Genomic DNA, 23,384 nt, shown 5'->3' on the forward strand with positions numbered 1-23,384 from the left:
CAATCTACCAATCTGTTTTGATTTCTGTTTTGTTGTTGCCTTGCAGATTTACATTGCCTGGTGAAGTTGACGTTGACAACATCTCCTATGAAGAACTTTCACCCGAGGACCCCGAGCCCTCCATAAGTACAAAGGAAAAGGCACTCCTGAAGAGAAGAGAGCTCCTCACATTAGTGAACTTTTCAAAGTAAATCATTTATAATTGTTCTTTTGGTAAAGTAATTTCTCTGTAATTACTAGTCAGTTCAGTGTGTTCTTTATTGGTAATAACTGCTTTAATTATTTCATCAACTTAAATACATTTAGTTTTATTTTATTCTTCTACCTTTGGGTACTATGCCATGAGTCAAAGGCTCAGTGAAATGTTAATGATTTTTATTCTGCTTTAACTCCGAGTGAAACATGCTTTTAATGTAAATACAAATGACCTAATATAGTTATTTCAAAACAGGCTAACACTGGAACAAAAGGAACTTTGCCGTTGTAGATTGAAATTATTAACCTACCTGGATCGACTTGCAACATATGAGGTAGGAATCATTTTAATCAAACCAATTCTGTTCGTTTCAACTGTCATTATAAGCGCTGCCGCTGACCCAGTAGCCGGCAGGCTTGTGTGTTGGAAAGAAACGTGAGGGAGCACTTGAGCACTTTCTGCTCTCGTGGACACCATTGTTTGGAGAGAATTCCAGTGCCCCACCCCCACCCCATCACCCCCAGCAAAACCCCTCAGACAAACCCACTCAGCGTTAAAGGGCAGGGTTGCTTTGTTAGACCAGGGGGAGAAATGCCCTGGCCATTCCCGTCCGTCTGTGCTTCCTGAGCGCATAGTGCTTTTCATTTGCCGTTTGAATGTCAAGCTAATAACAAGTATCTACCGACCTGCAGTAAACACACGGCGGAGTCGTTATGAGGCGGCTCTGACTTGATGGCAATAGTTTGAGCTTGAATACCAAATTTCCGTATAGGCTGAGTTTTAATATGGATATATTGGAGTAGTTTTATTTTGATTTGTTCGTGGGTTGAATTTGCTAAGTTGACTTTGATCCTAATTAAGGACAAAATTAAGCCATTTAATACTTTAAGAAGTTACCCTGTATTTGGATCTTTCTGAACACAAACATAGGTGTTTCTGGGGAGCATTTCAATAGCAGCTCTGTGCTCTAAGACCACATCAGGTTCTGTTAAGGGTAGAAATGGAAATGAGGAGCATCTCAAAATATGGACATAGCTTAGACTACTTTTTAACTTGCCTGGTTAACTGAAGTTGCCCGGGGCTTCAAATACATTTCTAAGTAGTGGAATCTGACTTTACCTGGAGGCCATGTCCTTAGTCTGTGCCCCTCCTGTGGCCGTCCTTTCCCAGCCCTACAGGAAGCACGTAGTGAACCCCACACCCAATTTTGTGATGCTCATTGCCAGATGGATGGAGGTGGGTAGTACTTCTCGATCACACACAGTTTATTGAAGAAAACATTGCATGACTATGGAATTGAATAGAAGTGGGATCCAGAGTGTGCATGAAATTTTGAGGTTTTTTTATTTGGGGGAGCAGTAAATATTTTTGCCTTTGGAAGGGAGGGAAAACGTTGGTACAGATGCAGTGGATTGGTAGTTTCCGTGGCCTGGGAGATGAAGGGCTGTCCATCTGATAGTCCCCGTTTGAGAAAATAACAGGAAACACGGTTGTCTGCTGGGAAGGGGTCCAGGGTAGAGAGTGTTAGAGATCGCAAAAGAAAGAATGATGAAAAAGTTTGTATCAGACAATGAGAAAAATAACTTAGGAAGATGGAGTATTGAGAGACTGTACCCATTTGAATTTTGTCGCCTTGAATTTATCTATTTTAAGATTTTTATTATAAAAAGTGAGACTTATGCAAGAACGCACAGCGACTAGGGTAACGAACCCCCAGGCCCTTGTTAGCCATTCTCCAGTCACCGTCAACATGTTGCAGTCTTCCTTCTTTTAATTTCTACCTTTGTATTGCCACCTTGTCTTTCGCTCAAATATTTTAAAGCAGATCTCAAGCATGTTATCATTTCATCCATCAATATTTAAGTGTACAAAGAATGCTTCAAAAAGTTCCTGGGAAATGGAATTAAGAGATAATGTAATTTCTCTATGAACAGTTTGAGGTCTCTTCCTTATCAGATCTCTGAAAAGGATAGCTTCAGCACTTCTTCCTTCCTTCCTTCCTTCCTTCCTTCCTTCCTTCCTTCCTTCCTTCCTTCCTTCCTTCCAACAGTACTTCTTTCTAACAAATAGCGATTCACTAATATTATTGCAAACCACTTCATTTTAAAATTCGTTGATTGACTCACAACTCATTAAACAAATATTTGTGTGAATCAAGATCCAAACAGGTTTGAGATCATGGAATTAAAATAAGAACTATCAGCTCGGTTGTTTGATAGTTCTTTATTGACTGTGAGTAACTGTTATTTAGGATTTTTAGTTGGGTTTGCCGAGGGATGGACATTTGCTTGGTGATTAGGCCAGGGATTGAAGAAAACCTGTTATCAGGATGGACCAGGAATGTTAAGCTGGTTAAAAAAGGATGGCAGACTTTAGAGGAAGATGAAAGGCCACCAGCTGCGCTCCCCCCGCCCCCCCCGCCAAAGCGTAGATTATATTGCCTCAGTGAAGTTGAAGAATGGCTCAAATCTCATTCTGGTAAGCTAACTGGAGAACTAGGACTAGGTGGCCACCCAGTTGGGCAGTTAACATTGAGCCGTCCCAGAGTATGGCCATGGGATGTACAACTGGAATTCATAAAAGAAAGGGTGGTTGGAGACAAGGAGATGAAGAACCTTGGGCAGTTTAGTTTGCCTCGGGCAGTTTTCCTTATTTTATTTCAATGAGCTTGCATTGACTCACTCATCCCTTTCCACTCTGACATCAACACCCCTTTGCTGGCTCCTTCTTCATCTACTTTTCAGATGTATTTCTTTTTCTTTGCTCATCCTTTCAATGGTAGTTTTTTAAAAATGTTTTTTTATTTTTAATCATTTTATTGGGGGCTCATAAAACTCTTATCACAATCCATACATACATCAATGATGTTGATTTTTAAAGCCCTTTTCAGTTCACGCTACTTAATCTCTCTAGGAGACATCAAACAACAGCCAAACAAACAAAAACACCAGAGTCACTACCATAAAGTAAATTCTTACACACTGCTTCCCTATAGAACCAAAGCCTCTTTGGGTTTCTGACTCATCTTTCTTCCCCAGAGCACCTGAGGAGTTTGAACTACTGGCCTTGGGTTACATAGCCCACCCAATATGTTTCCCACTGTACCACCAGGGCTCCTTCTAGGAATCATAGTCATGCTTTATAATATGAAATCATGTCTGGTTAATAATTTACTCTAGCACCCTGAGCTCGTGTATCCAACTGTCCCCTGGGTGTCTCCTGCTTGTCGTTGTCAAGTAGATTCCTTCTCATGGGCACTCCGTGCGTGCAGACTAGGAGGGCTCCATAGGGTTTTTCAAGGCTGTTACATTTTGGAAGTAGATTGCCAGGCTTGTCTTCTGAGGCCACTCAGGGCTGGTTTCAACTGTCACCTTGTCGGCTAGTGGTTCAATGCTTAAACATTTGCTTCAGGGACTTTGTCCAGGTGCTTTAGTTCTCATTAAAAACGTTTTCAGCTGAACTTAATCACCACCCGTCTTCCCTAATCTTCTGCAAAGTTCCCCATTCTTCTTTCTTTCCTCAGAGAATTAGCTAGCAAGCCTTACCGCTCATTTATCATGGGAAAGGCAATGTGGTAGGTTTCTGGGATACAGCATTGAACGTCACAGACCTGGCCTTTACGTCACACATTCAGTGAGGGTGGCCTATACTTGCAGTTTTCATGGTTAATTCCTATTGGCCTTTCTGCTTGGCTGCCACTCTAAGTTTTCCCTGCCTTTGGAGAGCCAATTTTGACATCTCTCCTAGGTGGTTCCCCTTACCTGCTTCCATTTTCTGACTTGTTTTCCTTACTAGGTTGAGGCGACTTTGAGGGCTCGGAAAGTGCATTGCATTAGGGTGGCAATCACTGTTCCTCTGGCATGCAGGGGACTCTCAGTAAACATTTGGTGCGTTTATGAATGGCTGGTCAGTCTGCACTTCACGTAGACGACTCTGGCAATGGTAAAATAAATCCAGAATTATTATTTAAAAATCATTTTATTGGAAGCTCTTACAGACATTATAATATTTCATAGGTCAAGCACGTCAAGCAGTGTTATACAGTTGCTACCACAATGAGTTTCAAAACATTTTCTTTCTTCTTGAACTCCTTTATATCTGTACCTCTTTATCCCTTCCCTTCCCTACCATCCCCTCAGGAACCCTTATCTATCTATCTATCTATCTATCTATCTATCTATCTATCTATCTATCTATCTATCTATCTATTTATTCACTGATCCAGCCAAATGTTCATTTTTTGCCATAGCTTACACATCCAATATAGGTATTCATATACAATATTGTTTGTTTGTCTATTTGTTCACTGATTCAGCCATCTGTTTATTTTTTTTGCCATGTCTTACACATATATGCATTCACATACAATTCTGTTTTCGATCCTATCTAGGGGAATTATACAGTCATCAATGCTGTCTGCTCCCTGTTCCCCACCTCTCTCAGGTGTACCCTCAGGGACCCATTGCTCCTGTTACTGTTTCTGAAGGATTATCTGTCTTTGCTTTCATGTATCAAACTTCTTTTGCATGCATGAGTCATCTTTACCTATTTGTATATACCAGGCAGTTGATTTTGGTTGTCCTACTGTAATTTTGATTTTCACTCTTTTATTTACTTTTGGATTAAAAAGAGCTACATTTATGAGTATGGTTGTTTTATGAGAAAAGACAAGGGTGCAGATGTAGTACTTTAGTTAAGAGTTTATAGTGGAAATTAATTATCTCAGGCCTATTTATTTAGCCAGGCATAGTAAAAATTTTTAATATTGTCTTGTTGCCCATGTTTAGAAGTCTTTTCATTAAATCACTGTTTCCCCTCAGGAAATCTTAGGAGTGCCTCATGCATCTGAACAGAGATATGATGCTGAATTTTTTAAGAAGTTCCGAAATCAGAATATTGTACTCTCAGCAAGGACTTATGCTCGGGTAATTTCTTTTTAAAAAGTGAAGTCATTTTGATTATTAACATTCTAAATCCTTGAGCCATGCAGTTAATGTTATTATTTGCATATACTATTACATCTCTTCTTTTAGTTTGTAGTATTGATATAGGCAAAATGATATTTTTAATTGCTCATAATTCTGAGTTTAAAAAATAATTTTTACAGCGTGAGATTGAGACACTTGATATAGACTAGGAAAAATCAGGAAGAGTTTTAGTCACTTCTTATCTATAATTATGTGAAAAAATACTTTTTGAATATTGTCATACAAATAGAGTCATTCATTCTTTAAAGTTGACATTTGAAATACCCCCTCCTCTTTTTTTTGTACAGGAAAGTAATGTACAAGCCCTAGAAATTCTCTTCACTTATCACGGTGCAGACTTGCTGCCTCATCGCCTAGCAATTCTTTCCAACTTTCCAGAGACCACGTCCCCACATGAGTATTCTGTTTTACTGCCTGAAGCTTGGTAAGTGAATGTGTCCATTGAACTTCATCTTCCTTCTAAACAGCGACAATGTGTTGTTCTATGCTGAACACCTTAAAGTAGAAAAATAAAATTAATGTACTGTATATACTCGAGTATAAGCGTACCTGAATATCGGCCGAGGCACCTAATTTTACCACAGAAACTGCATTAAAAATGTGCTGAATGCCACACCCACAGGAAGGCAGGCCTGGAGGGAGGAAGAGAAAGAGATTTAGACTGGGCCCCACGCTGGCACAGGGTGCTAAGAGGATGACGTCCCTGCTGGGAGCTAATTGGACACTGAGCAATAAAGGGCAAATGACATTTCTGGGTCACATGGTGGGGAAGCAGCGTCGTCTGAACCCCCCAAAACAGAGGGAATCAAGATGGGAGCATACCTTGATAAACACTCTAGAGAAGAAGACAATGGGACTGACGGTTCTGGGAGACATGGGAGAGGGGGAGGTGTACATATATTTATAGGTCTAGTATTAAGGAGCAGATGGACATTGGGCCTCCACTCAAGTACTCCCTCAATGCAAGAACACTTTGTTCTATTAAACTGGCATTCCATGATGTTCACCTTCCTGATACGATTGCTGAAGACAAAGTCGGTGCATAAGCAAATGTGGCAAACAAAGCTGATGGTGCGCGGCTATCAAAAGATACAGCGTCTGGGGTCTTAAAGGCTTGAAGATAAATAAGCGGCCATCTAGCGGAGAAGCAACCAAGCCCACACAGAAGAAGAACATCGGCTTGTGTGATCACGAGGTGTTGAAGGGATTAGGTTTCAGGCATCAGAGAAGGAAAAATCATATTTTGCGCCCGCCTTCCTGATATGATCAGTGTGGTGAAGAAAGCTGATGGTGCCCGGCTATCAAAACATATAACGTCTGGGGGCTTAAAGACCTGAAGGTAATCAAGCGGCCATCTAGCTCAGGAGCAACAAGAAAACCCACATAGAAGAAGCACACCAGCCTGTGTGATCATGAGTTGTGAAGGAATCAGATATCAGGCATCAAAGAACAAAACAATCCCATCATTGTGTGCCCACCTTCCTGATACGATTGCTGAAGACAAATGGGTGCATAAACAAACATGGTAGAGAAAACTGATGGTGTCCAGCTATCAAAAGATAAAGCATCTGGGGTCTTAAAGGCTTGAAGGTAAACAAGCAGCTATCTAGCACAGAAGCATCAAAACCCTTATGGAAGAAGCACACCAGCCTGTGTGATCATGAGGTGTCGATGGGATCAGTTATCAAGCATCAAGGAATAAAAATCACATCATTGTGCATGAGGGGGAGTGCAGAGTGGGGACCCAAAGGCCATCTGTGGGCAACTGGACATCCCCTTACAGAAAGGTCGCAGGGAGGAGATGAGCCATTCAGGGTGCAGTGTAGCAATGATGAAACATACAGCTTTCCTCTAGTTCTTTATTGCTTCCTTCCCCAAAATATCATGATCCCAATTCTACCTTCCAAATCTGGCTAGACCAGAGGAGGTACACTGGTACAGATAGGAACTGGAATCCAGGACAGATTATCCCCTCAGGACCAGTGGTGAGAGTGGCGATACCGGGAGGTTGAAGCGAAAGTTGGGTAGAAAGTGGGAACCAATTACAAGGATCTACATATAACCTCCTCTCTGGATGACGCACAAAGAAAAGTGGGTGAAGGGAGACATCGAACAGTGTAAGATAGGACAAGATAATAATAACTTATAAATTATCAAGGGTTCATGAGGGAGGGGCTAGAGGGAGGGAGGTGGGAAATGAACTGATGCCAAGGGCTCAAGTAGAAAACAGATGTTTTGAGAATGATGATGGCAACAAATGAACAAATGTGCTTGACATAGTGGATTTGCATATGGATTGTGATGGTCGTTGTATGATCCCCAATAAAATGATTTAAAAATAAAAGGCAAATTTGGAAAAAAAATTGTGCTGAAAAACTCTGCTTATACATGACTATATACGGTAATTTATTTTAGCATTTTTCCTTCCTCTAAGAATAAACTCATCTCAATCTTATTATTACAACATCGCCATTGGAACTTTAGACTTGATGACCCACAGTTTTAGAATAATTAGAATAATTACTACATATTTGCCGTTTACTTATGTCTTGGCTCCCAAAGATTTTGATTTACAGAGGTTTAGTAATTTGTTTAGCTAGGACTGGGTTTCATTTAGTTAGAAAGATCGATGAATTCCTTATTTTGAATTATTCTTAGTATTGAAAATATATATATATTTTTTGTCAATTGATTCATCCCACTTTATTCTTTTTTTAAACATTTTATTAGGGGCTCATACAACTCTTATCACAATCCATACATATACATACATCAATTGTATAAAGCACATCTGTACATTCTTTGCCCTAATCATTTTCAAAGCATTTGCTCTCCACTTAAGCCCTTTGTATCAGGTCCTCTTTTTTTTCCCCCTCCCTTCCCGCTCTCCTCTCTCTCATGAGCCCTTGATAATTTATAGATTATTATTTTGTCATATCTTGCCCTGTCCGGCGTCTCCCTTCACCCCTCTTCTCAAGTGAAGAAAAAGAAAGTCTAAGGTCCATTTAATATCAAATAGTTTCTTGTAGGTCTGTATCTAGAGATGTAAATGTGATTTAGAAATGTAATTATATATGTTTATCATTCTTTATTTCTTTACAATACAGAAAAATATATCTAATATAAATTAAAAAGGCTTTTATACTCTAAGTTGTTAGTATAAAGCAAAGGGCTCCTGTCTCTCATTTTATTTTATTTTTCTTTTGTAAGATGGAAACTCTTGAGGGAAGGGGGAGTGGGAAGGGAGGGGAAAAAACAGGAACTGATACCAAGGGCTTAAGTAGAATGCAAATGTTTTGAGAATAGTGAGGGCAACAAATGTACAAATGTGCTTGACATACAATGGATGTATTTATAGATTGTGATAAGACTTGTTTGAGTCCCCAATAAAATGATTTTAGAAAAAATCCGATAGAATCTCAAATTAGAGAACATTTATTGTTACTGTCTTCTGACAACTGTTTAGATAAGCACAATGACTTTAATCTGACCTTTCTAGAATTGGCTTGCACAATAGTTGTGCAATGTCTGAGGCTATAGTACTTTTGAATGACCCGTTGTTATTCTATAGAACCAATGTGCCACAAGAGCTGTTAAATTGTGATAAGTACGTTAGGTATACCATATCTCTGCTAGAGAGGGTAGTTAGAAAACATAAATATTCTGAATCATTGTTTTGTGGGCTATATTACTTAGAAAAACTGGAAGGACCACTGGTTGGTAGCCCTTTTTTCTTTAAAATTGTGGGTATCTCTGTTCCTTCTTCTGAGTTGGCTTGCTTTGTGCCCAGGAGTAGCAGAACTGACCAATCACCTTGTTAGTGTGGTCCACACCTATATTCATGCTCCCCCTACTCACCGTATGGGAGTCACCCAGGCTGTGGATGCAGGAACCATACCAGCTAATGTAGCTTCATTGTACTAACCAACTTTTATTGAATCAAATTTTATGATTGCTGGTGGTTAGGAAAGTTCTAAGGATATATATATATATATATACTTTTATGTTTCATATTACTACTTTAAAATAATTATGTACAGAAACTCTAATCCTCAACTACGTATGGATTGGCAAGAGGCCCCAAGTAACTTAAGAAGTATTGAAAGAAAAGAAGAAATCAGGAGTAGTCACACTTCTGATTGTAACTCTTGCTCTATAGCTGCACTAATCAAACAACCTGATATTGTTAGAACAAAAAACATACTGAACAATGGGATAGAGTTGAGTTCAGAAATACACCCAGAAATCTATGGTCCACTGCCTTTAAAAAAAAAAACACAAGGTTCCAAAGTCTATGTGATGGAAGTAAGTGCCTTTCAATAGATAGTGTTGGGAAAAGTGGTCTCCTTCTGCATGAACATGAATCAGGATAGGCACCACACACCATACAGAAAACAAAATTCAAAATGGATTGAGGATCTAAATATGCACCTTGAAACATAAAATTCATAGACAAAAAGTCATGTTCCTCTAAAAACTAGAAATAGAACTCCCAGCAAGTCCGATCCTGGATATGTACTCAAAAGACTTGAAAGTAGAGACTGAAACCAGACTCGCACGCCAGGGTTCGCTGCAGTGCCGATTTCAGTGGTACCATAATATTAAAAGTAATTTAAGAAGACACGAAGGTAACTGGGTAAAGACCAAAGTTTATTAGTGAGTCCAGGGGCAGTAGGAAGGGGGGATTGGGGGCTAACAGTGAGGGAAATATCACATAGATTAAGGGTTGGATTGCACAGCTGGTTATTTCAATCGCTATCAATAAGTTGTCTACCTCTAAAAAGTTGAATTGGCAGAAGCTGTGTGCTAGAAGCACTCTCAACAGTGACATCAGGGAAAACAAAACAAGTGCTGTTGAAGATGCTTATGTGCAGCCAAAAGCCTCATGGGACTGATTCTTTGATTTGGTGATTTAGGATAGTGAGTTTATAGGATGTCCCTGTGAAGTAGCCGAATGAGGCGTTTAGTATTTTTGTTTTATTTTCTAGTTTATTGAGTAGTGGCTGTGGTCTTACAATCTGTCATGAAAATCATAGTAATTGATCTTTATCCACTTGGAACAATGAAGGAAAAAGGAGAATCAAAGGTATATGCAAAGCAAACTCACTGCCCTCCAGAAAGTTCTGACTCACAGCCACTGTACAGGACAGGCTAGAGCTCTCCCCATAGCACGTTGAGACTGTAACGCTTCGTGTGGATAGACCTTGAAACAATTACCCTAAATAAATCTTTAAACCTTAAGCTAAAATAGCCCCCGAAGCCTTCTGAAAACCAACAGTGGTTTCGCTTACCCAGGGAAGCTAAACCTCCATCAGCATTTGCTCTTAGCATCTTTCTATATGGTTTCAAACTGATGACAGCAGCTCAAGCGATTGGGTAGGAATCTCAGGGAGCACTGAGTTTTGTTACTGGCAGGGAAACAACTCAGAAAAGGAGTGTGAAAATGTACCCACAGGTTGAAGAATGTAGCCAATGTCACCGAATCATACATGTGGAAAGTCTTATATTTGCCATGTCGAGTCTCAAAAAATACAAGGAAAGTTTTCATGTACTTAACATGAGTAAATTGTAACTAAATATTATACATTTTGGAAATTCTATTGTTTATCGCAGATGGTGTATCTTTATTACGTACCTGCTTTTAGTTTTGTCATTGTTAAAAATGTCTGTAGTCCGGTTGGCTGTTTGTGTTTTAAAGCACAAAGGTGTCATTCCTTCCGTCGTAAGTCCGTTCTCCCCCTTGTGGTAGTGGTGGTCTCTGGGACGTAAGAGGAGTGCATTCTTTGATGCTTATCTGTGACACATTCCACATGCAGTAGATTTTTTAGTTGTGCCTTCTTTTCCTTATCATAAAATGATTTCAAAATGAAGCAAACAGTTAAAAAAAAAGATCTACTTTAACAGTTGTCTGTTGAGATTCTGCAGCATAGGATTTATGGAAAGGCATTGGCTCTAGAGCTAAGTTGTCTAGAGGTGCGATGCTGGTTAAATTTCTCAGCTGTTCCTCACCATTCTTACTAGTGAGGCATGGGTGGTTTTAGTATACCGTTTGTAGTGTTGTGCGGATGATTAATGATGTCAAGCATTAAGTGCTATTGGCCAAGCAATTATTATTTTTTATTAAGAGTGTGACCTTATACTTTTCATATACGTAACGTTTTTAAATTTAATTTGGTTAAATTTTATATTTACAGAAAAAATTTAAAGTTCATACAGAGGCCTTCTAGCTTTTATAAGGCCTTCTAACCTCCTAGAGTTAACATTTGTAATCAAAGCATACTTGCCAAGACTAATTAATTCACTTTGGAACTGTTGGTTACATAATAAGATGAGAAATATGAATGGAATTCAAAAAGAAGTTCATGGAAAAATTTCCTTATGCTTTAATTTCTTTTGCCAGTGAACTTTCTGAAGTCCTCCTGTATATTCCTAAAAATTACTGTGCTGTGGACAATTGTACAGTGACAAGTGGTGAAGATGGAGTTCATGGCAGGCAGAGCGCCCTAAAACTTAGTGTAACAGACGTAAGAGTGCAATACAAACCATAAGCCCAGGCTGATGAACCCACAGAGTCAGCAGGTGGAATAAGGGCTCTGTGGGGAGGGGACACAGAGGTGGTGGCGGGGTGAAGGGGTGATGATGTCAGCGGGTCCATATAGAAAAAGAATGCTTGAAAAGTGATGTGGTAGCAAATGTTCAATTCTGCAGGATGTGATTGGACTATGGAATGATTTGATATGTGTATTAATTCCAATGAATTAAAAAACCCTCAAAAACCATAAACTAGTTCTAATATATCAGATGGTTATGAAGTGCATGTATTTGTTGTTAGGTGCAGTTGAATTTGGTTCCTACTCAGAGCAGCCCCACGCACTACAGAACAGAATCCCCCCCAGTCCTGTGCCTCCTGGAGACCTCTGCTGGGTGGGGCTTATTGTTGCAGCCCCTGTGTCAGTCTGTCTCATTGAGAATCTTCTTTGTTGCTGCCCTTTTACCAAACATGATGTTTTTCTCCAGAGACTGATAACATGTCCAGAATGCAAGCTAAAGCCCCACCCTCCTCACTTCTAAGCAGCATGCTGGCTGTCCTTCCAGGACAGGTTTGTGGGTTCCTTTGACAGTCATGGTACTTTCGGTATTCTTCTCAGCACCACGATCCAAAGGCGTGGATTCTTCTTCTCAGTGTCCAGCTTTCGCATGCATATGAAGTCATTTAAAATGCCATGCTCCAGTCAGCTAAATACCAGATCTTAGTTCTCAAAGTAACCTCCCTGCTTTTCTACACCAAAGTGGTCTCTCACAGCAGAATTACCCGATGTAATGTCATTTGATCTCTTGATGAATTATTTTTTGATAAGTTGTTGGATTCTACTGGTGAGAATTCTTTTGAGAATTGTTGTGTCTGTGTTTGTGAGGGATGTTTTCTTTATGGGTCTTTGGTGACTTTTGGTATCAGGGTTGTGCTTGCTTCAAGGGATACATTTGGGAGTTTTCTGCCCCTTTCTATATTCTAGAATAGTCTGTAGAATAGGTGACAGCTTTTCACTAAGTAGTTGGTACACTTTCTCCGTAAACCCATCTGGCCTTGAGCTTTTCTTGGTTGGAAGTTTCTTAATGATCTTCTCTGTTTCTTTTTTCATTTATTGGTCTGATCACGTTTTCTATATCTAGATTCATTTGTGGAGATGGTATTTGTCCATTTCTTCTAGATTATCAAACTTGTTGGAGTACGGTCATTCATTGTTGTTTTTGTTGTTGTTAGGAGCTGTGAAGTGTGTTCTAACCTTAGTGACCCTGTCCACAGAAGAAAACCACTGCCTGGTCTGCTGCCACCCTAACCATTGCCCCCCTGTGGCAGCTACGATATCAGCCTGTCTCCTGGGGGGCCTTCTTTTTGACGCCTCTCTACTTTCCCAGGCATGGCTGTGTAGGAGCGGGCTTCATAAGGTTTTGGGGGAAATAGAATGGAAATCTGATGGAATTTCTCTGCAACCTTTTTGAAGCCCCCTCGTGTTAGTTGGCAGTTTCTAAGTCTAAGAATGACCTCATGGTTGTTACATGAAAAGATGGTTTATATCCTCAGTTGTCTTGGCAGGTGGGGAGATTGATTACTGGTTTGCTTGTTTCCTGAAATGTGGGTGTTAGATTTTGAGTGGCTTCCTTCTTGTTTTCCTGTTTTATAAAACTGGGTTTGGGATAATTTCTTTAATTTGGAGTAATTTCTTTAATTTAAGTAAAATAAAAATTATTTTGGAGTAAATTTTATAGAACTGTATGTAGTATGTTGGTATTTATATTTTATCTGGTGCTCTAAAGAATATAAAAATGAAGGTATAAGGTTTGGCTAACAATTTATTTCCATTTCTACTCAAGAGACATGATTTAGTATGGGAATTTAAAAAATTTACAAATTAATGTGTTTCATGTATGGTTCTAGCAACAAGTTTTTGAGAAACACAATAAATTTGTGATCGTATTAGTGTGTCTTGAAATAGGGAATTATTTTGCAAAGAACAGTTAATTGCATTACTCTTTTAGTGTAGATGCAGCTGCTGTCAAGTGTCTTTAATGTGCTTAAAACAGTCTAAAGCAGCGGTTCTCAACCTGGGGGCCGCGACCCCTTTTGGGATCGAATGACCCTTTCACAGGGGTTGCCTGATTCATAACAGTTGCAAAATTATAGTTATGAAGTAGCAACGGAAATAATTTTATGGTTGGGGGCCACCACAATATGAGGAACTATATTAAAGGGTCTTGGCATTAGGAAGGTTGAAAACCATTGGTTTAAAGTGTTTGTTTTTATATAAAATTAAGAAAGTTTCAAGAGTATATATGTGTAGGTGTGTATATCTATACACGTATATATTACTGAAAGGCTCTCTTGAATATTGTTTCTAAATTTAACAGTACCTCGTGATACCAAATCCATTCTCTTTTCGGGGAGATAAGAACTTTCTTTCATTATTCATTTTTTCACAAATTTAAATACCTTGACTGATAATTTTAGAACATGTGATTCTTAAGTAGATTGTAACATTTCTTCTGAAATGTGAATTGCTTCACAGAAAATCCCTGTAATTCTTTTTGATAACCTAATATTGTTCCTCATCAAGTCTTCATTAATATGTAAATGCTTGCTGTACCAAGAATAAATCTCTTTATCATACTGTATTTAATTAACATACAAATAACTCATGTGACACTCTCCGTAATTTCTGACATAGGTAAGCTTACTTAAACACTATTTTAATAAGATTCTATTAAGGATCAAGTTCATATTTTGTATGTAGGATATATATGTGCATTTATATATAGATAAAATGTGTGCTGAGCTCAATGAGTACCCATTTTGCTTAGTCCAATGATGATGTTCAGGTACTATACAAATGAATGTAAATTAAAAAAACCTATGTCACATGTAAATGTTGAGATCATATTACATGTTACTGACACATAATTCACGGGAATGAGGATAGCATGGTAAACTGGAGCAAGCAAAGTCTTTGAGTTACAAACCCAGGTCTCTGTTTCCTCCTAGTCTGCAGTTTTGATAGCTCTGTTACTGTGAGGATCTCTCGTAGCTGGTGGGTGATGGTGAGCTGTAGAGATATTGTGGAGATCTTAGCATATGATCTGTGTCCCATGTGTGGTAACGGTGGTGGTTATAGCAGTAGCAGGTGTTACAAAAGATTCCACGTTACAGACATCTTTTGGTTTTCAGGTATTAAGTAGACGTCGAAAAGACTGTAATGAATGCAAAATCGTAACGGGGTATTCCCCCTGGGGACAGTAGAGCTTTGATGTCTTATCTGGGACAATGATATGCATAATGTGAATAAATAATCCCGAAGACATGTGAAATTTAAATTTTAAAATAAATTTTTAATAAAAGTGCTGCTTAGAGAGCATTCTTTCAAGAGAAGTTGAAGCTTTCTATTTAACTTTTTAAGTTGTATAGATACAGAGAAATGAACAAATCACAAACGTACTTCTCACTGTTCTAAAAAATGACAAAGATGGAGAAATCGAGCATTTTACCAATCCTGATGCTCCTCTCTCACCCACCTTTAATCACATCTTCCAAGAGAGCCCCTATTCTGTTTTTTTCCTGTTGGATTAATTTTGTCAGTTCAACAAGGAGATTGGTTTATGAGAGTTATTTTGCTTATAGAAAATGTGTACTTTGACTCTGCAAGAGTGAGAAAGAAATGTTTGAACATTACAACAAAGAGGAGAGGCCATTTAAATACCTTATTTTTCTAATACTGAATGTTTATTGGCATCTTTGAAGCTTTTATAAGGAACTCTAGTGGAACAGTGAGTTTTGGTGGCTTAGTAACCTCAAGATGAGCAGTTCGAAACTACCAGCCGTTCCACAGGAGAAAGATGAGGCTTTCTACTCCTGTAAAGAGTTAGTCTCAAAAACCCACAGGGGCAGTTCCGCCTTGTCCTTGTCCTTTTCAGGAGGTGTCCAGTAGCAAGGCCAAGCCATAGGAACTAAGTGTTCTTAGCGTCATGGCTAGAATGAAGTGTGAACCCCAAACTCATATAAGGATGCTTTCTATATGTCTCTGGCTAATTTGAAAAGACTTCATTTTATCTTCCCTCTTCTTTTGTGCTTCCTTCACTGTTCAATTTTTTTATTCCTAGAATCTTTCAATATTGCAAATTAAGGCTTGACTCTTTTCTTGAGTTCTTTCAGTTGAAGATACGGTAAGTATGTTGCTCCTCTTTGGATTTCGAAGTCTTGGTTTGTGCACATTTTATTGTACTTTGTTTTCCTGAGCTGCATCTTGAAATTTCCTGTTTAGTTGTTTTACTTTTCTCTCGTTCCTTTGCCTTAGCTACTCTACTTTCAAAAGCAAGCTGCGTCTCTCTCGGTAGCCACCCTGCTCTTCTTTCCTGTCATCTTGATGGCGTTTGCTTTCTGCTTGTGTGATGCCCCTGATGCTGTCGCTCAGCCTGCCAGGTCCTTTGCTGGGAGTCCTCATGGAATCCAAGCTAAATCAAGGCTGTGACCAGATCTAGAAGGTCATCCTCCTCTACCGTGTCCTCCGGACAAATGCGTGGCGCTCACTTAGATCCTGACATGGAGTTGACCACAGAGTAGATCATATCCTGGGACAGTGCTGGCCCAGCCACGTTGCCATACAGGCTAATGATACCACAGCTGTTTCTCCTCATTTTGAGTTATTCTCCATCAGGAAATGAGGATCCTGAAAACTTTATCCACCTCTGTATGGTCGAGTTTACTTTGAAAGGCAGCCCTTCCTCCCTTATATTTTGATGTGTTTGATGACATGGTTATGCACTGGACTCCGTGGCAGAAAGACAGGGCCGTCCGTTCCCCTAAAGCCTTACAGGCTTGGAAATGCGCAGGGCAGTTCTGCAGATGTCCTATGGTGTCTCTGTGAGGTGACATTCACTTGACAGCTGGGAGGTTTTGTTTTGTTTTCATTTTTATCCTAAGGCACTAAACCTCCTGTACAGTATCTAACAGTGTGTCACTGCTCTGCATGAGATTTTCAGTGCCTAATTCCTCAGAAGGAGACGGCCTGTTCCTCCTCCGTCATCTGTTTTTTCCTGGAAGCTGTGTTAACAGTTGTTCACTTTGGGGTCCCTGATGGTGTTTGAGATATCAGTGAGGCAGCTAACATCCAGCGTCCTAGCAACATGGGAGCCACAAGTGTGACAAACAGACACCAATTGGGATGTGTTATAATCACTCTCGCTGCAGACACCTAGACCATTGTTTCGAAAACATAGCCTGTAGAAATTTCGTTTGAACCTCTGACTCTTTATTTCTGGAATCTGAAATACAGTTTTGATAGTGAAATTGTGGGTAGACTCACAGAAAGCATGATGAAAAGCTGTGACTAGACCTGTGCTTTAGTGTCTTAGCAAAAGTGGTTGTATGTTGTTCCTTCTTGAAAGCTTACCGCATTCCCTCTCTCCTCGCCTGCATTCTCCTGCACTCAAGCAGGGTCACCTGTGCAGCGTTGCCGATGGCATAGTTGTGAGACAGGAAGTTGTGCAATCTTTTTGAGAAATTTTAAATCAGAAGTGTTTGAAAAACCTCAGGTGCATTCTCTTAATCTTCAACCACAGGAAAACAGACTTATCTAGAGTTGCAAATACCCTTGTGGTCTTGGAGTCAGTTTAATGTTTTCCAGTTGTTTACTTATGTCTGTCCCTCCATCTATCATCCATCCTTTTTTAAATAAAGAATTAGTGATGTGTAAATGATGAATATCAGTTATTACATTAAGAATACAGAAATGACTAAAGCTTTGAAGGTCCTTAAGAGTCCAGTAAAGTAGCAAGTCACATCAATAAATCATTGTAATTCAGTGTGATGACAGTAGTCATAAGAATTTATACAAGGTTTAGTAACTTATAAAGGTCTGATAAACTTAGTCTCTGAACACTTCAGAGGATTTCCGGGAGTAAGAGCTTGAAGTTAGATGATCAGTGTGCGTCTTTCCTGGCCTAAGTAGTTTGAAGTTCATAAAGTGGACTTATATCTACCAGTTTACTTACATTAACTGTAGCACTACAGGATCACTTTCCCTCTTGTTCTGCTCTGTTCTCTGGTCCAGTGTAGTTCATGTCATCGCAGGGAAATCATGACCAACAATTCAGTCACCTTCTTTGGGAGCCCTTGTCCTCGGTGTTGATTGTTCTCCTTGCTGAAAGGCGCTCTCCCATGCTGAGTTCCACGTTGCCATTTGGAGGAACACCGTTTGCTTCTCGGTTACCTTTGTTGTGGCCCAACTGATTTTTAAGGCTTTCAAATGTAATAAATTTTATTTCTGAAGGAAGAAAGCCAATAGAAACTTGATAATCTATTGAGACAAAGGTTATAAACAAACAAAAACTCCAAACCCATGATGACATGGTCGTTTATTATCACACTTAATTTTCTATCCTATTAATTATGCTTATATTCCTTTTAAAATTACTCAAGGATATGGCTCATATTAGATACATTTAAATCGGAACAATCAGGATTTCAAACAAAGTCAAAAATAGTTACTTTGGGGTAGAATGACTATTTAAATTTTGCTGCAGTGAACACTGATAAACCAATATCAGTTTGAGCCCCAACTTTCAATGATTTTCAGTCTACTTCTACATGCAGACTTGTCAGATCAGTGGATGGATCAGTGGGTGTTTGCGTGGAGCTACCAGACTCCCCCCCTGTGGCTGTGTATTTCACGTTCTCATCAGTGGTGCAATTAAGGGCCGCTTCCCTCACATCTTCCCTGATGGTTATTACTTTATTCTTAAATTTCTCAACTACTAAAAGAAGAAATGGAATTTTGATACTTTTTTCAAAGAAAGTCATCGTTTGAAGTAGACTGGGAAGCATTGCTATGTAGTTGCTTGAGAACAAATGCAAACAAAAGAAGAAGTTTCCCCTGTAAGGAGCAGAAGGAGGCCTGGTGCTGTTGGGCTGCTAACTGCAAGGTGGAGTCAGTCCACCAGCTGCTCTGAGGGAGAAAGAGAAGTCGGTCGAAGGGATCAGGCATCAGGCATCAAGGAACAAAATACCATGTCATTGAAAAGGTGGGTGAGTGCAGAGTGGAGACTCAAAGCCCAATGGTAGCCAACCGGACACCCCTTGCTGAGGGGTTGTGGGGAGGAGATGAACCAGGCAGGGTGCAGGGTAGCAACGATGAAACATATGACTTTCCTCTAGTTCTTAAATACTTCCTGCCCCCCACTATCATGATTCCAATTCTTCCTTGCAAATCTGGCTAGACCAGAGGACGTACATTGGTACAGATAGCAACTGGAAACACAGGGAATCCAGGACAGATGACTCCTTCTGGACCAGTGGTGAGAGTAGCAATGCCTGGAGGGTGGAGAGAATGTCGAGTAGAAAGGGAGAACTGATTATAGGAATCTACGTATAGCCTCCTCCCTGGGGGAGGGACAGCAGAGAAGAAGGCGGGGGGAGACCTCGCACAGTATAATATATGAAAAAATAATAATAATTTATGAATGATGAAGGGTTCATGGGGTAGGGGGAGTGGGGAGGGAGGGGGAAAATGAGCAGCAGATATTAAGAGCTCAAGTAGAAGGCAAATGTTTTGAAAATGATGATGGCAACAAATGTGAATATGCTCTTGACACAATGGATGTGTGTATGGATTGTGATAAGAGTTGTACGAGCCCCCAATAAAATGATTTTTAAAAAGAGTAGGTCTCAGAAACTCACAGGGGCAGTTCTACCCTGACCTAGAGGATCTCTCTGAGTCAGCATCGACTTGATGGCAATGAGTTTGAGAAATGAACATGGCTTGATTAAAGATAGTGTTTTTATTGTGTATGTTGCAAATCATAGTACTTTTCTTTTAGATTAGATTAATAGTACTACTGTTTAATTTCCTGTTTTTCTATTAGAATATTTCATGCCTACCTCTCATCCTGCCCCCCAACTGCCATTAAACCCTTAGATTCCCCTGGCAAAAAAGTAGCAAAAAGTTTCCTTTCTTAGGAGTTTTTGCTAGTAATTGATTAATTTAACAAAACAAGTTATTTTATTGAGATTCTCTGAGTTGGGGACTGAGTATATAAAGTGCCCCATTCTGCAAAGAATTTTTACACTGTGAGTAATTAAAATGGTAGAGAGATAAATACTGAAAAAGTTATCTATAAACCATGGTGATCTTGGCCATGTAGTATTTCTTAGAATGACATTTATAGATTTCGTTTACTGTGTGGTTCAATTTTCTGGTATTTATTTCCCAATTCAATAGTTCAGTGATGATTTTTGAGCACCTGGGTGTTCTGCAAACTTGTAACTATAATATGTAGCTCACTGGGGATTGAATAAAAATGTGCATTAGTATAAATTTAGTTAAGATTATTATTCATCTGTTGCTGTCCATGTAACTTGTCTAGGATTTATAATAATTACAGAAGGTTTTTTTAAAACCACAGCTTTTGTTGTGGGGACTAAAGGTGTAGTAGGAATTTAGAAAAAAAAAAAGCTAAGAAGTCTATAAGATTAAATAGAAATAAACACTAGTTGAATCGCCCAGATTCTGTAATTAGACATTGGAATGGGACACCCACAGGACTATGTGTGAGCATCTGGAAGTTTGTAAGGTATAATTGAGAAGGGTAGGATGTTGTGCACCGAGTGCATACTCTGGAACCAGACTATCGGGGTTCATAGCTCAGCTCCCAACTTAGACTTGTGACCTTGGACAACTTGCTTAACCACTCAATGCCTATACATCCTCTTCTGTAAAATGGGAAAGAAAAGATTGTCTACTCCTTAGGGTTGTAAAGGATCCCTGGGGGATTAGTGGACCATACACTGGGCTGCTAGCCTGGCTCTACAGGAGAAAGGTGAGGCTTTCTGCTCTGTACACATTTACAGCCGTGGTAGCCTGAGGGGCCTTCTCTCTGTCCTATAAGATTGCTGTGAGATGGGATTTACTTGATGGCAGCCAGGACGTTTCATTTCCCCCTAAGGTTGGTGTGAGGATTGGATGAATGCAGCGTGCTCTCTCTCTCTCAGACCAAAATATTACTGCAAAAATCACAAAACTCTTCTTAAAGCAGATGTATCAAAATATGAAATTAGTGTTTTTCAACATATCCTTTATCTAGGTCTATCTACCTGAGGGCAGGCTTTCCTTCTCTGAAGAATTTGGCTCTGATTTATACCACATCCAAATGGCAGTTTGAGCATCCTGGAAAGTCTCCCGTCCGGTTCCTTTCTTAGGTTCTTGGAGCTTGGGGGACAGAAGGACGTGTGAAGGGGAAGCATCAGAGTTGTAGGGTGAATCGGCACAGTTTTCCTACATCTGATAGGACCGCTCTTGTTACCTTCAAGGAGCGAGTAAGGGCTTTGCCTTGATGGAAAAAAATTATTCAGCACAACTTCTTGGCTTTTTTCTCATTAATGCAGTTTTTAGTTTTCTTAAAATAGCTCTATGTTAAATACTTTTATCAGGAGCTCTTACGGGTCTTCTCACAATCTTACTTTCATCCACTGTGCCGAGCACATTTGTACATTTGTTGCCATCATAATTTTCAAAGCATTTTCTTTCTACTTGAGCCCTTGATGTCAGCTCATTTTTCCCTCCCTCCCTCCCCCACCTTCCTTCATGAACCCTTAATAAGTTATAGATTATTTTCACATCTCACATCATCCGCTGTCTCCATCCACTTTTCTGTTGTTTATATGTTGATCCCTGTGATCAATTCCTCCTTTCTCCCCCCACTTTCCCCTTCCCCTCCTGGTATCTCCATTCTCATTATTGGTCTTGAGGGGTTTATCTGTCCTGATTTCCCTGTGTTGTTCCTCTTATCTGTACCAGTGTACATGTTCTGGTCCAGTTAGATTTGTAAGGTAGAATTGAGGTCATGATATGGGGGCCGTGGGATTGGGAGGGCGAGCATTAAAGAAGTAGAGGAAAGTTGTATTGTCATGTGCAAGGTAATGTATATGCCATCCCATTCCTACACCCAATCCTGAAATGTGTTGGCATTTCCCAAACACTCAGTGTGTATATTTGCATCCCATGTCATGGGTGACTTCTGTGTAGCCTCCTCTTAAGCCTCCTCTTTTCTTGGGTCTAAGTGGGATAATTAACTCTTTTGAGCTGATTTTTTTAAAAATGCATGTTCTTTTTTATTTTTTAAGTAGATTTTTGATCATAAGAGATGGGACTGCATGCATTGACCATGATGTTATTTTAAGAACTATCTGGAAGCAAGTTGACAATAGTAACTAAAAAGATTACACAAGGACTTTGATGGGGCAGTAAGTCAGATTGTTTCTTTTAATATGAGGTATAGAGAGGACTTACAATATTTGGGGTGTACTGTGATGATGGATGGGGGTTAAAAGGGAGACGCTGTCAAGGAGTCTGGGAAGAAAAAGAATGGAAACTGACTGTGGTGGCAACTGTACAATACTGCTTGACGTGATTGAACTGTGGAATGGTATGATATATGTATTAACTCCCAATAAATAAAAATAAATATTTTTTTTAAATGTTAAAAAACAAAACAAAAAACCCCAGCTCTATAATAAACCCCTATGACCATCCTGTATTCTTCAAGATTATCAAGATTACCCTTTTGGAATCTAAATAAAAGCAGTTACCATACCCTTCTGAACTCCACTCTGGCCTGGAATTTAACTGGCCCACCAGCTCCCCTTGGAGGCCAGTTTCAGTGGCACCTTTGTTTTTGGAAGATACCCCAAGGAGACTGTTCCTGGGAGAACTTGTCTACTGCCATCCGTGGACCACAGCATCCCTGTAAAGCATCCCTGTAGGATGCTACATGCGTGTCGGACCTGCAGCCCTCGTAGCAGTACTTTTCACTCACCCTGGTGGGTGGGTATACTTTTATATCTGTGTCTACATCTATATATCTATACAAGGGAGTGTCACAAAGCTGGTGGCAAACGTTTATCTTTTAATTCCATTATGATGTGAACCTTTGGAAGTCTGTTCATTTTGGTTAGAACTTGATATTTGTGTTGACACAAAGTAAATGGCCCCTAAGTGTTAGGCGTAGAGAGGACCTTTTGGATAGCTGTATAGTCGGGGAATTGCTCGTTGAATAAAGTACAAACAGGAATTTGCGGAGGTTTTGGTGAGTGACCAGAAGGAAGTCCGTCCTCCAATCATGTGGAGGCAGCCTACGCATTACTGCTGTGAGTCTTGGAGATATGAATGAAACAGAGGTAAAAGTAGGTTCTCTTTTTCTTTCTAATTATTTTCTAACACCATTAGCTCTGTATCCTTATGATGGGCTGGGGTTTCTAATGTCCATTAGTGGAATTCATTTTAGATTGCAGTTGACAAATTCAAATGCCACAGATTTTTATCTTGACTGGAAATGGGTTCTGGGTTAATTAATACACCAAAGGAGATTTATCTATTTCTGGGTTCCTTAAATAATGTGAAGTAAGAGCCTTCTTATTAGCTTCTCCACTGATTCCTTGTCAGTGTAAGTAACAAAGAGTAGGGGAGGAAGGTTACTGTGATCGCTTGTATTGCTTCCTATTTGGTCATTCTTACTAAGGAGCTCCATCGCGTGTGGACAATCGCCATCAGTCCTTAGCGTGAGATTGCAGGCATTTCCCTGGCATTATATTTAGTGGGAATTATCCTCACTGGATGAAGTATTGGTGACTGGACACATAAATAAGTTGATTACAGGAA

The 23,384-nt window shown here is 39.7% G+C and overlaps 1 protein-coding gene across 1 annotated transcript in view; it reads left to right on the forward strand.

Annotated features, from left to right (window-relative positions):
- Positions 1-23,384, forward strand: part of NBAS (NBAS subunit of NRZ tethering complex) — a 383,893-nt gene that overhangs the window by 101,190 nt on the left and 259,319 nt on the right. Inside the window, exons 18-21 of the mRNA XM_075557089.1 lie at positions 47-187; positions 452-530; positions 5,017-5,121; positions 5,472-5,608. Of these exons, the coding sequence (XP_075413204.1) occupies positions 47-187; positions 452-530; positions 5,017-5,121; positions 5,472-5,608 (462 nt within the window). The remainder of the gene's footprint in view (positions 1-46; positions 188-451; positions 531-5,016; positions 5,122-5,471; positions 5,609-23,384) is intronic.

Source organism: Tenrec ecaudatus, chromosome 8 (genome assembly GCF_050624435.1).
Source record: "Tenrec ecaudatus isolate mTenEca1 chromosome 8, mTenEca1.hap1, whole genome shotgun sequence".
Lineage (NCBI taxonomy): Eukaryota > Metazoa > Chordata > Mammalia > Afrosoricida > Tenrecidae > Tenrec > Tenrec ecaudatus.